The sequence below is a fragment of the Notechis scutatus genome, chromosome 1 (assembly GCF_049901735.1).
Source record: "Notechis scutatus isolate UNSWTSFEM ecotype Mainland chromosome 1, rNotScu1.2, whole genome shotgun sequence".
NCBI classification, from domain to species: Eukaryota; Metazoa; Chordata; class Lepidosauria; order Squamata; family Elapidae; genus Notechis; species Notechis scutatus.
The window spans coordinates 25,001,159-25,017,124 of record NC_142009.1 but is presented as its reverse complement, the minus strand read 5'-3'; the positions used below and the strand labels follow the sequence as shown (position 1 = coordinate 25,017,124).

At 38.8% G+C, this 15,966-nt stretch overlaps 1 protein-coding gene across 3 annotated transcripts in view; it reads left to right on the top strand.

Moving 5' to 3' along the window:
* Positions 1 to 15,966, top strand: part of HIP1 (huntingtin interacting protein 1) — a 74,301-nt gene that overhangs the window by 37,661 nt on the left and 20,674 nt on the right. For 2 of the 3 annotated variants that reach the window (XM_026671646.2, XM_026671648.2), the window contains exons 2-9: positions 1,345 to 1,408; positions 2,071 to 2,213; positions 3,252 to 3,308; positions 4,881 to 4,961; positions 6,583 to 6,659; positions 6,945 to 7,006; positions 8,544 to 8,684; positions 9,440 to 9,497. In XM_026671646.2, the coding sequence (XP_026527431.1) occupies positions 1,345 to 1,408; positions 2,071 to 2,213; positions 3,252 to 3,308; positions 4,881 to 4,961; positions 6,583 to 6,659; positions 6,945 to 7,006; positions 8,544 to 8,684; positions 9,440 to 9,497 (683 nt within the window). Of the gene's footprint in view, positions 1 to 1,344; positions 1,409 to 2,070; positions 2,214 to 2,586; positions 2,689 to 3,251; positions 3,309 to 4,880; positions 4,962 to 6,582; positions 6,660 to 6,944; positions 7,007 to 8,543; positions 8,685 to 9,439; positions 9,498 to 15,966 lie in introns of all 3 variants that reach the window. The other variant, XM_087959040.1, reaches the window with a different exon arrangement.

Sequence of the window (15,966 nt, the reverse complement as noted above, 5' to 3'; positions counted from 1 at the left end):
ATCATTCTTGATTAGCAACTGCTTAGGATCTATAAAATAGATCTGGTTGTGATCTTGGTTCTTCTGCTCACCAACTATGACATAAATGGTTGAACAGTCTGTTTTGACCCAACAGTAGCAGCAGATATCGAGGCTTGGGAGTCCATTTTGACCCTAGACCAGACCCTACTGATCTGTGATCTGAAACAGTAGATATCCAATGTGACAATATGATGTTTAAAACAATGCAATTTTTTAAAAAAAAGATGAAAGCAAGCATCAGTTCCTTTTATGATATCCAAATATGGAGCAACGTAATGGACAATGCTGAGTCATTTGGGGTGACAGCCTTAGTTCTCTTTGACAGGATACAAAGATGGCAAAACATATAATTATTCCTGTGTTTATCTCCATCGAGAGACAAATAGGAGAGTTGTTTTCTAATTGTTGAAATTGCTTGTTTTTTTCCAGGAGCTATATACACTAGTGAAAAATATTCCTTCATTCCATTTTTGTAAAATAATAAGCCACTTTAAAGTGAGGTGATTTTGAGATTTTCCAAGGTCTCTTGCAGGAGTATTCTTAATAGAACAGCTACTAAAAAATTCTATCAAAATAAGGCTACGGTATTTTATAAAGGCAGTTTTAATTTTTTTGAAACTGCTTTCACTTGTATTTACGCCCAAACCTGCTGGCTTACATATAAGCAAAATTTAGAGTCTTTCTCTCATATCTCGGCATAGTTCTCTTTTCACCCAATTCCTTGCTTTCTAGCGGCAGTTTTCAGCACATCGTTGGACTACCAGTAGGTAAATGGGTCTTCCTACATATTATGGTAGATAAAGAGACCAGTGCAATCTACTATGTGGTTCTTCCACTTAAATATGCCATAAATTTGAAGTTGGTGGTGTCAATTGGTTGCCATGTTGCATCCCCAAAATATTAGTACTCATTCATCAGTTTATGAACCAAACACAGCTAACTTTATGTTTTTAACAAGTGGAAAATATGGGGCTATAAATTAACAAAGTTGGAACAGTTAGAGCAATAATTACTATCACCCTGACAAATATTTGCCTCTATGCTCTCGCACCAACCAAGATGGGTTGATTTTGCCTTCTTCCAGCCTAGGAATTCTTTTTTACTCTGACTGGAATCTTTGCATTGTTCTAAGCAAACATTTCTTGGCCATTGCTATATATGGCAGCCCGCAGTTGCTTCCCAAATATGTGTCCAGGAATTTGCAGATTATGGAGGGCTTGGTGTTAGGATGGGTTTCTGTATGATCATATTCTTTCTTACTAACATTTGTCTCCTCTTCCTTCTCTCTCTCTCTCTCTCTCTCTCTCTCTCTTTCTTTTAAAGACTGTCAGCATCAACAAGGCCATTAATGCTCAGGAAGTTGCTGTCAAAGAGAAACATGCCAGAAATATCCTTTTAAAATTAGAGCTCTGGAAAAAGGATTCTGAAGCTGGAAAGGTGGGATGTATCTGGCTGGAGTCAAATTCCATCATGATCTGTCTGTGATGAACTGGAATGAAATACCTGCATTATAATATGAAAAGGAGCTTGCTCCTAACTTTTCTTTGTAGAAAAGTACATGCTGGGACAATGCCCCCCCCCCCAAGTATGCAAGCTAGGTTTGAATTTTAAGACAAGTACACATTTAAGACAAGTACAAATTTTTCTCCAAGATTCTTAGCTTGAGTATAGCAAATCTAGTCTATACCCTGAGAAGCCATCAGTTCCTGGAATAGCTGGAATATTTTCTCACATCTGGAAGGATAATAGACAACTGCTAATGAAAGAAACTCCAGCTTGGTATGGAAAATAATAACTACAATAGATCAGAGCTTTTCCCCATGTATCTTCAGGCTAGTTTCCCATCTGGAGTTTTGTAAATCTTATCATGTTGCTGGAGAATGAAAGAAAAAGATATATCTGTGAATTCAGCTAAGTGATATTAAGGTAGATCTGATAGAGTTTGATTTTCCAGGCCTCCCTCCCATCCTGCTCATTGACACTCTTTCTTCACGTTATTCTATATCCTTTGTGCTGCTTTTCTCTCATTTTCCTTAGCTTATCTCTCACCATGCATCCTGGGAACCCACCATGAAAAAGGAGCCCACACCTTCTGGTCTGTTGTAAACCGCCTACCCCTTTCCAGCAATGCTGTCCTGTGCTGGAAGTTTTGCCATGTCTTCCACAAGCTTCTCCGTGATGGACATCCAAATGTAAGGCCATACCCTTTTTTTCTCTAAAATTTTTGGTAAGATGAAATAAATAACATATCTCAATATTATGTTACCATTAAAATCTTAAATAAACCTGATAAAATATAAAATGTGTAATAGAAATGTCTTTAAAAGATAGTAAGGGCATCTTTAGAGCAACTAGGAGGAATATAATGATTAATTTTTGAACTTGTTGGTTATAGAATACCTTCAGATTTAATATCATTTCTTAATGTAATGAGCTACATTGTTTTAACAGTTTGTTTTGCTCCACACAAACCTCATTTTTCAATTCAATATGCAAATACTAATACAGTAAAGACATAATGTTTAACCATGGTTAACACTAACTAATGTTGTTGTCTTACTCCAGATTATAATTCTAAATTCCAATCCAAGAAAAAGAACATTATTGAACATATTGAACAAAACTATCCCTGATGACACCAGAAGACATCTGTACAATTTGATTTTTGTATGCAAGCACACAGGCTAGAAAAGTACAAAGCTGGTGCTCTGGTCATTTTCCTATATGCCAGTGAAATATTTAAACATACATATTATTGCAAGATCTAAAATCACTTTCCAGTTTATAGTTTACAAACAATCCTTAACAGTAGCTCAGATGTGGGTATATAATAAGCATATAAAGTAAAGTAAAGCCAACCATTAGGAGCCTTGGTGGTGCAGTGGTTAGAGCTCAGTACTGCAAGCTACTCCTACTGCAATTTGGCAGATCAAATCCCACCAGGCTCAAGGTTGATTCAGTCTTCCATCCTTCCGAGGTGGGTAAAATGAGGACCCAGATTGTTGTGGGCAATAGGCGGACTCTGTAAACCGCTTTGAGAGGGCTGTAAAGCATTATAAAGCGGTATATAAGTCTAAGTGCTACTGCTCTTTTCACTACATGCCCTCTCCTTTTCTTTCACTTGACAATAATAGACGATTAACCTCTAATTTCATTTTTTTCTGTTGGTTCTGTTGACCTGGAGGGCACTCACTAGCTGTTCAAATAGCCTATTTCCCTTCTTGTTGCAGGTCTTGAAGGATTCTGTGAGATACAAGAATGAGCTCAGTGACATGAGCCGCATGTGGGTGAGTACTAAGTATTATTTGGGCCTACAAAGAACTGCTTCTCTTAGTAATAAACATACCTTTCAAGTTCTTGTTCATTTTGAAATCAGGAGAGCAGAGAGTTGTTTTAGGCCATTTGGGTAATGTAATGTATTTTCTGAAAATTTAGGCTAGAGAAGGTCCGCAGATCAGTGAGATGAATGTAGACAAATGTGCCAAACTTTGGCCACATTGAGGATGGAAGAGATGGCATTTCTTCTTATCTTTTTGTTGAATTCATACTTCATGGGAAGCAGTATTTACATTGCGTATACTAGCTACTATTAATTTCTTAGCTTTACTGAACTGTTTTATCTTTTTCTTGCTGGCCAGTTTCTTGAGTGTTTAATAGCTTTGAAGAAAGGCTAACTCAGGTGAAGAAAGGGACTCCACATAAGAGTGTGTTGCTGCTTTTTTCCTTTAAGGGACACTAAAATCTTAGGATTGAATACAAATAGTGATTTTTTTTTTACATTCAGAAAGAAATTATTATTTTAAATTATTACAAATAAATTATTATTAACTGTAAAAATGAAATCAAAGTTCTTGGAAAGATGCACAAACTGGTACTCACAACCTCTCTATCCCTGCTAATAGCAGGTATCCCTGCTAATAGCAGGTATGTAGAGGTCTGCTTTTGCCAAGTTGGCATGCAGACTTTTCTCAAGCATTGGAACTGATAATTGCCTTCTGGATATTGGTTGCAGCACTATTTCACAGGTTTTTATTTTTATAACTAAATAGGATACTATAAAAATGTATAGCTTTACTTTAAAATATGCTGTTGTAGTTTTAACAGCTATTTGCACAAGAATTTGATGTGTGAAAAGTAGCTAAGTGGAGAATGTGTGTATCTTTTTCCCCTGAAAAGGAGGAAGGAATAAATGCTGAGGAAATTGACCCATTCATGGCAGCAATAGACCCCTGCTTCTGAGTTTTGCCCAAAAATGCTGGCAGTTTGTAAGGTTCTTAAAAAACTATTTGTATATTGCTGATAAATCCCTATTAAAATAGAGTGCTTAGGCAGACATGGATATGGCCTAACCAGCACAACATTTGTCGAGATCAGTGACAGACACTGTCAATGGTGCAATTCCAGAGGGGATAAGAGAAGAAAAAGTAAAATATACATTTAATATATGTGTCCTGAAATAATGGTCAAGGTGGTTATGATACATTTTTACACAAAGGGCTATGAACTATGTTTTCCCCAGGTAAAACATTTGCAAGTTAAACTATTAAGACAAAGTTCTCCAACCTTTCCAGCTTTGCGGATCAGTGGGGGGTGGGGAGAGGGGATGGTTCTACATGAGCAGCGCACAAGCGCAGGCTGCTCCATTTGCGTGAGTGGCAGGCACGTGCGTCCACTGCTCATGTAAATAGAGCACATGCATTCACCTGCTGCTTGTACAAGTGGGGGTGCACAGGGGTTTGCCCACTGCTTCAGGCGGCCTGGTTTTGCATGGCTCATGGCCCAGTAATGAGGCTGGGGGTTGGGGACCCCTGTATTAAGAGATTAATCCAATCTTGTTATTTTATTTTATTTTCCCTTAGGGCCATTTGAGTGAGGGTTATGGACAATTATGTAGCATCTACCTCAAATTGCTGAGAACCAAGATGGAATTCCACACAAAAGTAAGTTTTTCTTTATTGCTTCTGCACATCTTGGAGAACAGGGTATCTCACCATTTTCGTTTTGTCTGCAAAGCACTTTGGATAGCTGTAGAGACCATGGGATGAACAGTAGCCTGAACTTGATGTCCAAACTAGGATAGAAGTAGGAACAACTTCCCTGATGAAAACCATAGAATTAAACTAATTTATAAATAAGATTCCAGAGTTTTTAAGAGTATATGCAAATCATTCATTTTGAAGACAACAGAATATTCTGGAATATGTCTATATAATTTGTAGCCCTGGCTGCTTTTATTGAAAGATATGGTAATTGGTACACTTTTGACTGCCCTGAAGATTTGTAGTATGGTACTAATTTATTGATCCCATAGATGATGTGCTAGAGAGAATGGCCAGTTTGCTACATTTCTAAATGTTGTTTTTTAATCTGATTGCTATCTTTACAGTATACTCCAGCATCTGATACAGGCTAGTCTTGCTAGCATTTTAATATCAGAATTATCAATATCTCCGCCTGCTTGAGCAGGATTTCTTCTTTGACAGACAGAGAAACTTTCCTCTAAATTTCTCACCATAGTATTGCCTATTCTTATGATTAACACAGCCAAATATATTTCCCCTATATATCTTAGAGGAAGATCTGGACCAGCCATTTCAAATTCTCTGATCTGTAAGTGTTGTGTCCCCAAGTATCTGAGTTTAGGGTCAGAATGGTTGATTATATAAGGACTGTGATACATGCATATATGTATGTGCATTCACTTGTAAAGCACATATAAGTGAGGTGCAAAACGATGTGGGTGGACCTCCCCCCCCCATTATCTGTCTTTTATCATTGGTATATAACCCTCTTAATGTTATTCTATAGGCTTTCCTCCACTTCTTAACTTGCATTGTAGTTTATATTATGATTAGCTCCAGGCCATCCCATTTGACTCAAGGCTGTATCACATTTGGGAGTGGATAGCAGGTATTTATAGAATGGAATGTGGCTAGTTGGAATAGGAAGCTTGGATTATATGAGCGTCTTCAAGGCCTCTGATTTATAAGCAGTTTCATAGGCTAGCAAAGTGCAGCTTACATGTATGTGTGAGAGAAGGTAATTCCCTCTTGTGGTTGGAGGATGCCTATGAATAGAAGAACAGTAATGAATTACTGCTTTTGAATCTCTGGCAAAGCACCAACATATCCAGCTGCCTGGATTATTTAATTCTTATGAGATTCGGTTTTCTTAAAGCCCACATTGTAGGCAAGTCTTTGTTGTTATCATTCTCTTGTTTCTTTTGAAGTTGCTGTTTTATGATTTCCTATAATTAAGAAATATGCTTTTTTGTCTCCTTTTCTGCTTTCGAAAATGAGATTCAAAGATGCACTCACTTCAGTTTAAGAGTAGAGTGAGGGAAGGAAATACATATGCCTCTTCTATATATAAAGCCTAACACTATCCAAAGTGATTAATTTGCCAGGCAGAGTTACTCTCATCCCAATTATCCTCTTTGGTTTTTGGGCACCGAAACTCAGATGAATCTGAGAACAGTATCTGGCAGGAGCTTATTATCCAGACCTGCCTTGATTTCCAGAGCCTTAGTACTGTTCTTAATCTTTGTGTCCTTTTGTGTAGAATCCCAGATTCCCCGGAAACCTCCAGATGTCAGACAGACAGCTTGATGAGACGGGCGAGAATGATGTGAATAACTTGTAAGTGCTACTTGATGGTGCGAATTATGGGGCAGTTGTGGATTTAAGGATTCATAATTAGTTTTTGGGGGATTCTTTCTCAGGTAAACCAGAACAATTAAAAATCAGGTTGTGTGCAGCACCTGTGGGCTCTTCCAGAGTTTTCCTTCTCAATATTGTTGGATTGCTGTGTAGAATATTGTTAGTTTACTCTCTTGGAAAACAAAGCCACAAAGTGATTCTGCCAAGTTGAACCTTCATTTTATTTTGTAGGAATCTCTATTCAGTCTCTTCTTTCCATTTTAGTTTCCAGCTCACTGTGGAAATGTTTGACTATTTGGAATGTGAACTCAACCTATTTCAGACAGGTAATGTTTTACAGAGGACAACAATTTTAAATATTTTAGCAAGATATTTTCCAGAAGTTGTTTGTTCACTCTTTGTAAGTTCCGACACACAAGCATTTTTATCTCTTTAATGGGGATCATGGCTCATAAGAAATTATCCTAAACTTTTCTTCTGTTCTAGTTTAGACAAATAGGCAATTTAGATGATGATTGAGAAAACCTAGGTTAGGGAACTACTGTAGTAATGTTACATATGAACTCCAATTCCCAGCATCCACAATAAGATGATCAATTGTGGGATATCGTGAGAAGTTTAGGGGCATTGTGAGGGTTGTGTGTTCATAATCCTGACCAATGTGAAAAAAAAATATTATGTTTCTGCTCATTGGTTAAATATAACCTAAACAATAAAATTCACATACTCTTGCAGTTGGATTATACAGGCATCTTCTCTGGCTTTTTTCCACATAGCCCAAAGCCTTTTTCAGCTGTAGATTTTCATGATGCTTCTGTGCAGATAAGCCTAACATCAAAAAAGAATATTTTTAAGTTCATTAAACTGAAGGAAAAACTGTAACATCAGTATTTCATAATTTTATCCACTGCAGACTAAAAGGAGTAAATACACCCTTTCGAGACATCTTAAGACTATCAAGTAGGCTTCAGGCTGGGAGAAGGGCCCTTCCCTTGTCTCCTCCTGCTACTAAGATGGGTACCTTGCATATCTTGGTTCATGACACAGAATTTGCCTACTTCTGAAGTGTGGCCAATATCTGTCCCTTTTCTCTCTTTCTCCTGAGCAACAACTGTCGCTGCAAATTACTTAGCACTCTGAATCTCATGAAACAGGCTTTTGTTCTCTGCTACTATAGGCAGTTGGTTCTGTAGAACTTTAGGTCTAATATGAAAGATGTTTTAATGAGGTATAATCCTTGTATTTAATCATTTTAAGAATTAAATCAGTTCTTCAGTTTTTACTGTCAGTAAATCCTTGCTCTTGGTCGACATTTTTAATGCTCCTCTGCTCATTGCTTGGACCCTCCATATACTGCATAATTTCCAGGCCCTTGTGGGATTATTATTTTTTTGTATTTGTGTTCTTGTTTCTTGATTTCTTTCTCCTGTACATTCAGTTGTTCTAGTGCAGGCTGGGTGGCCCAGGGTCTATGCCTTCCAATTACCCTGTTTGGGCACACTAAGTGTAAAATTGATACCCAATGTAATTTGCTTTGGAGAACTTTTGATAGCTAAAACAAGTGTCTTTAACATTTGCAGAGATGTAAAGCAGCCATAAGATCTCTAGCTCTTTCCCCCTCCCCCCAACCTCCTAAGTAATTTTTTTCCTCTGTTTTTTATTTCATCTTTTAACTTTTATTTTCTTTTATGGAACAATTTCCCTCAAATTTAATTTTGTTAACTTTTGTTATTACCACTTTTATAGATTATTGTTATTTATGGCATTTCTGGAGGTTTTTTCCCCCTGTGATTAGAACATGAATTTATCCATCCTGCCAAGATAATTGAAATAATCCATGCTGCTGGTGTGGTTCCCCTTCAGTGTTCAGTTCCTTGGACATGTCTCGCTCTGTGTCGGTCACAGCTGCCGGGCAGTGCCGCTTGGCCCCTCTGATTCAGGTCATTCTAGACTGCAGCCACCTCTATGACTACACAGTAAAATTGCTGTTCAAGTTACACTCCTGTAAGTACAAATCTATCTATCCCTTTTTGGCCTGAATTCCATCACCACTTTCATTCTTTTTAGCTACAGTAATTAGGATGACCAAGACACTCTCCATCTGATCACCTATAAGGTTTTATTACTATACAGTAAAAATGTCCTGGGAATAATATATTAATTCATCATATTTTGCTTTTTTCCAAATCTTGGAATTGTTTCACAAACGTATTTTAGAAATACAGTCTCACCTGATATAGGCCAGTATTATTGTTACCATATTGGATTTGTTTGTTTACTTTTTAAAAAAAATTCAGGGAGGGCAGAGGAAAGGTTATAAAGTAAGATGTAATTAAATATGATGTGAATCATTCATTCAATCATTATATGAGTGTCTTGGAACATAGGAGACTGTGATAGTTTTTACCATATCACAGAGTAAACTGAGAGTCCCTCAATCTGAGCTTAAGAGAAAGAGTTTTAAAGGCAAAGGATGTAAAGGTCCATTGTGGCATCGTGCAACCTGAAAAGATAGGCATTATATATATTTTAGTAATTTATCCATCTTGTCAAGATAATTGAAGTAATCCATGCTGTTAGTGTTTAGTTCCCTTCAGTGTTCAGTTCCTTGGACGTGTCTTGCTCTGTGTCGGTCACAGCTGATGGGCAGTGCCACCTGGCCCCTCTGATTCTCTTGTTTGCATGTCCACACAGATATGGCTAGCTGAGGCATCCAAATATTCTGCAGTTCACTCTTTTTCTTGATATCTTTTCTCTAGGTCTCCCAGCTGATACACTCCAAGGCCACAGAGACCGTTTCCTGGAGCAGTTCAAAAAGTGAGTGTGTGTTTGGGTAGAGGGGGAGTTGTTTGTTGAGATGAGGAGGGAATAGGAAATATGTCTGTAGGAAAGTGGTCACTGTGCATTTATATTCAATAAGCTGTTTATCTTCAGCCCGCTGAATATAAATAGTCAGATGTTCTATCTGATTGTTGAATATGACATAGTTCTCAACTTTGCAGGAGGCAAGGTGTTAGAATGAGTGAGTTTTGGGGAAATATTATGTGAAACGTAGAATTAAACATAGAACCAGAATTAAAACACAGCATTATTCCATTTCAAGATGATTCTTGCTCTTGCTTCAGCAATCCAAAGAATTGGATAAATTGGATAAAGAATAAAGAATTATTTAGCAATCCATTACAAATACTCCTCGATTTATAACCACAATTTTGCCGAAAAATTATATATACAGTTATTAAATGAGTGTTGCCCCATTTTACAACCTTTGTTGCCAGAGCTGTTAAGTGAATCACCACAGTTGCTAAGATAATAACACGGTTCTTAAGTGCATCTGATTTCCCCGTTGACTTTGCTTGCCAGAAGGTTGCAAAAAGCAGTCACATGACCACAGGACACTGCAACCATTGTAAATATGTCAGTTGGTCACCTGAACTATGGGAATGCAGCAATGGTTGTAAGTGTGAAAAACAGTCATGTCACCTTTTTTTAGTGCTGTTGCAACTTTTAATGGTCACTACATGAACTGTTGTAAGTCGAAGACTACCTGTGTTTTATTTTTAACAGTGTTACACACACTCTGGCCTCTGCCACTAGATTTGAAGTTTCTAAAAATATTTCTACTTTCTGATAATATAAATCTTTTGAGTATTAACAAATTGACGTTTTGAACCATTTGGGATCAGTACATGATCTGATTTATTCTCATGATTTTATCTATATTTGGTTATTGAGTTGAAAGTGGTATTGAGTTCAGGGTTTTTTTGAATCACAAAGTTTCCAAGAATCTCGTGTTGCAGTTATGTACTCTTGTTGGTAACACTATCATTGGAGATAATTTTCCCCCTACTCCTAGTTTCTGAGTCCAACTCAAACGTTATGCAGCAGCTGCAATAAAGCTACTCCTCCCCATAGAGGTTCAGCATCCTGTTCCTAAAACTGTTCTGATCTCTTTTCATATATGCATTATTTAATACTTACATCCCCTCCCTCCCGCAACTGGCAGAGTAGTGTGCAGCCTTGGTCATAGCCAAGTACTTGGATGAAAAATTGCTGCATGCTGTCCTGCCACCTTTGTAAATCACAAGGACGTTGATTTTCCCTCCACAGCAATTTCAGATTTATTGATTTATTTTGGCAGATATAAAAATGTATATAAATAGACTTGTGAGATATTTTGCACACAAATGTCCCAAGTAAGTAATATGTACAAAAGAAATGAAGGTCATAGAAAGGAAGTCTTATTTCTTTTTGGGTGATATGGTAAGGAGATTTTTATTTTTCATAACCAGTGGTAATTCAGGGAGAGGACAGCAGTTAAAAATATTGTTTACTTTCTTCTATTTGTCAGCTAGAAGGAAAAAGGGAGAGCACTCATTGGATTATGTTCTCTGTGATCATTCAGTTTACAAGTACCACAAACATTGGTACAGTCTAGTTTGATGTTAGGATAATATTGACTATGCATCTAATTTCAATTTGTCTTGTGAGGGAAATGGTTGTGTACATTCTGGTGGTGTGGATGTACTCTTTCATAGCACTATCTGATTAAGGAATCTCATTTGAATCTGTCTTCAGAAGGAACCAGATAGGCTGCATACTAGTTTCCAGATGAGCAAGTCCCCTGATCAGCACTTTCTCCAGATGAGCTGTTCAGAGCATCCATTGTTTGGGATGATGCTTCTGTCACTCGTTTGATAGGCTGGGCTTTAATTGAGAGGACGCTTCTCCTCCTCCACGGGACTCCTCCCTACCGTCCCCAGTTTTTGCTCAGCCTTCGTGGATATAGGCAGCTTAATTTCCTTTCCCTTGGCCAGAATAGCAAAGGCTTCAAAAGGAGTCAACAAAAAGGTTTGCTTTTAAACTCTAAACAACTCCTTTAAGGCTTTTAGTTTCAATGAGTCAAGCAGCTCCCTATGATATATAACTCAAGCCAAGGGAGCTCACCATAGCTTCAGATAATGATCTCTCGCCCCTCCGGATGATAGGAGGTGATAACACCTCAGCTGCATGGCTAACAACTCACATCACGATCTTTTCAAGCCGAGCCGCTACGATCACTGCCGCCGCTACGATTGCCGTCGCCCGCTCCCGATGGGAGAGGCTCCATTTTAAAAGGGTCCGAGGCTTTTTTCTCTCCCCTGGGAACACCGTCTGGGGTGGGGGCATCAGCGCCCATCTGCCCCACCGCGCCTTTTTATTCAAGGGGAAACTCTGCAGTATCGACTCCCCACAAGGTGTGGAAGTGCTGCTGAGCCGATTTACAGGATATGATAGCAAATTTTTAATTTGGTTTTCTCATTCTGCTAAATTTCTCATCACCACGATAGTAGATAAAACAATAATGGCAATTATCATCCTTCTCTGCAATTCCAACAGAAGCAGAAGAGGCTCTCAAGTCAAAGGATCGAGTTGTCCCCATGGGTCGAGTTGTCCCCATGTAGGGCATGTCTATCTGATGTGAGGGCCATAAGAGTGGAGTCGGCCTCATCCCCCCTTTTTTTTACTAGATCGTCTCTCAGGTTGCTCCGCCATCTGAGGGAGGTTATCTCAAATTCCAATATCAGGGCACACAAGGAAACCGCAAAACTCTATTAAATTATCTGCTCAAGCCAGGGCATCTCAGGTTACTCCTCGCCTACTGCTATGGCTCAGACATTGGCAAGCAGATATCACACAACTAATGGAAGCTTGCTTCCTCCCCAGTATAGGGAGATAATTTGGTTGGTGGTGCCCCGACCTATCTCTGATAGAGACTAGAAGCAGAAAATAAGTTCCTCTCTTTTCATAGACCCCAAAATAGTTCTTCTCAGCTTTTTGGAGGGTTCCTTCGTTCCCTCTACCGGGGACTTTTTCTTTCCAGACTCCAGGGACCATCTGGACGCATGAATCACCAACAGTCAGATAGTTTCCAATCTGGAGATAGATACTGAAGGGGAGGGCAGAACAAAAGAATCTCTTGAGGAACATGAAATAGAGGTCTCCGAGGCACAACATAGGCCTCACGACTGTGCCCCTATTGGTGGAAGGCTCAAGCCTTTCACGGACAGATGGGATGCCTCTACCTCTGTTTCCTGGGTTAGAGGTATCAGAAGATTAGGCCTGGCTATAGAATTTCCATCCTCTCCCCGGAACCTTTGCATTACTTGCCTTCTCTCTGGGGATCCTGTTAAAGGGAGCATGATGGAGACAGCTATTGTTCATTTATTGGAGATCCAGGCAACCAACCTGTGGCACCAGATCAGCAGAGGCAATTTTAGTTTTAAAATGACTTAATTGATCCATAGTTCATAGGAGGCTTAAGATGAGTATACTGAACTCCATACTTCTGAGCTTCAGAAGGAGCGATTTTCTACCCTCCATTGACTTAATGGAGGCCCATCCCCACATTCCAATTAGATCCTCACATAGCAAAACTCTTAGTTTTTGTTATAATACTCAAATGTTTTGAATACATTGTACTGTCATCTGCCCAAGGTTCTTATGAAGGTTCTGATGGGTCTGGCTGTTCATCTCAGGGGAACACCTGTTAGATGGCAGTGTTATTTATATGACATTTCATTATTATCCTGTTCATATAAACAGGCAAAGGAGAGGCCTTAGCATCGGTCATCACTAGGAGAGACTTGCAGTCCATCTCTCATCACCCACGCATATGCCATTTTCTTGCACGGGGCTACAATCTTACAGCCTCCTGTAGTGCATTGATATCACACGTGGGACCTCAACAAGGTCCTTACCGCACTCAAGAAAACTCCCTTTGAGCCCGTGTAGACCATGCATCTCCATTCCTAACGTACAAGGTGGTTCTCTTGGTTGCCATTACATCGGCCAGTAACATCTTGGATCTAGTAGTCTTGTCAGTTAGACAGGAGCTCTGTATTTTTCACACAGACAAAGTGGTCCTTAGTCCAGGTCCATCTTTCACCCATAGATAATTTTGGGTTTCCACAGACCATAGGAACTGATACTTCCATACATTTGTCTGAAACCGACATAAAATCTGGCACGACAATGCCACAATCTAGATGTAAGGCGAGCTTTCTGCATATATTTCAACTGCACGATGTGTGTTAGGAAACAAAGGTTCTCTTTGTTTCTTTTCAACTACCCACCATTGGGTGCAAGACCCCTTCCTCAATGACCAGTAAGTGGCTGAGAGCACAATTCCCAAGTCCTATGAGACAAAATCTCTTCCTGTACCCAGGGGCATCACTGCTCATTCGACCTGGAACGCTGCGATGTTGACAACATGGGCCACAAGCGCCAATAGCGAAAATTTACAAGGCGACAACATGGGCCTCACCATCGCCTTTTATTTAGAAACTATTAGAATGATGTCTTCGCCTCTACGGAGGCTGCCTTTGACAGGAAAGTGTTACAAAGTGTCCATAGGGACCAAGAAAAGGGGAATCCGAACCAGACGGAAGCCCTCCCGTAGGACACGCCAAGCTTTGGTATGTCCCAAACAATGGATGCTCTGAACAGCTCATCTGGAGAAGGGGCGTTGGTACTTACCTGACACACCCTTTCTCTGTGAGCTGTGAAGAACATCCATCCCCACCCTTATTCGTCTGGTGGGATGCTATTCCGGCCAAGTATTAGAAAGGGTGAAGGAGAAGAAATATTTCATCACTTTGACTTCGCCAAAACTGGGGACGCTAGGGAGGAGTCCCGTGGAGGAGGAGGAGCGTCCTCTCAATTAAAGCCCAGCCTATCAAACGAGCGACAGAAGCATCATCCCAAACAATGGATGCTCTTCACAGCTCACAGAGAAAGGGCGTGTCAGGTAAATACCAACGCCCCATTTCTCATTTTAACTATGTTTCTGTTTTCTCCTTATTCAGCTCCTTATAGCCATTAAATCAACAGTTAGGACTTTTTATCTTCTATTAACAACTGTGTGCCTTGAAGTTATAACTTTATTTCAGTCATTGACCAGCATAAGGAGAGTGGGATACAAACTGTAATTTTAAAAAAGTTATTTAAAAAAGATTAAAATGTACACACATGCACGCACACACAAACACACACACACGAGATATAAGGAGGGTGGAGTACACAGGATTAAAAAGCATAAAAGATATATCAAAGTCTAATTTTTTTTTAAAAAGCCATAAAATATAAAATTGATTTATATTTTAAATATAAAAGTCTAAAAAAGAGTCTAAAGAAGGGTCTAAAAAATCTAAGGGAAGAGGTAGGAATGTTAGATGGATGTTGAAGAACATAAAAGTTAACATACAGCAAACTAAATCTATCACAATACAAAGCACTTTTACATAAATGATAATTAAGGACAGTTTATGGCACAGGCTTCATCTGACGGATTTTAAACATTGCTGTGTAAAACTTGGTAACATTATATGTTGTAGCAGGATTAGTACTGTATCTTCAAGCTGCAGGGAGCTATAGCATTCTCCTGTTTGCCTTGGATCCTCCCTCCCCTCACAGTGAGGGGAGGTAGTACCAAATCAATTTTGTCTCCTGGTAATAGCCCTAAAGTACTCTCAGTTTTCTTGGCAAGATGTTTTTGAAGTGGTTGTTATTTCTTTTTTCCTAGAACTGAGTGAAAGTCACTGACCCAAGGTCACACTGATGGCTTTGTGCCTAAGTCAGGAGCTCATACCCTGATTTCTAGCCTAGTGCTTTTACCACTACATCAAACTGTCTTTTTTCTTTATTTTTATAGGATCTAATAAAATAAGAAATTGTATGCTTATTCTGTGATTTCACTTTCTTGACACCCACTTTATGATTATCTGGATATTTCTTGGGGACTTGAGCTTCTTTTCATTTCCAATATGTGTCCTTTTTTGTTTCAATATTATTTTTAGCTGTTTCTTTCCTTATTTTTTCTGTTAATGATAGGACTATTTTCAGTTATGCTTCTAGTACGGTATGTTTAGAACCTCTCATACATCTTGAACTCTTTCATATTTAGTTCCTCTCATTCTACTTGTGACTGCTGTTTTGACTAAAGTCCACATTTTCCTATACTTTTTAGTTCTACTAAAAATCAAGAACTCCAGCATTACATGGTAACTTTCCTACAATATTTCTGTTACTTCCGTGTTAGCATAAAGACAAATATAGCTGATTCTTCATTTTCCAAAATAGAAAATGATTAACAAGGCAACTCTGGAATTTCCTGGAGGGACAAATTTGGCAGAGTGTTTCCAAACTGGTCAAAATAATTAAAATCTTCTAGCACTACTACGTGATATCTTTTTGAAAGGTTTTCAAATATTTTATTGAAAGGCTTCCTCCATATCTTTTTTTTAAA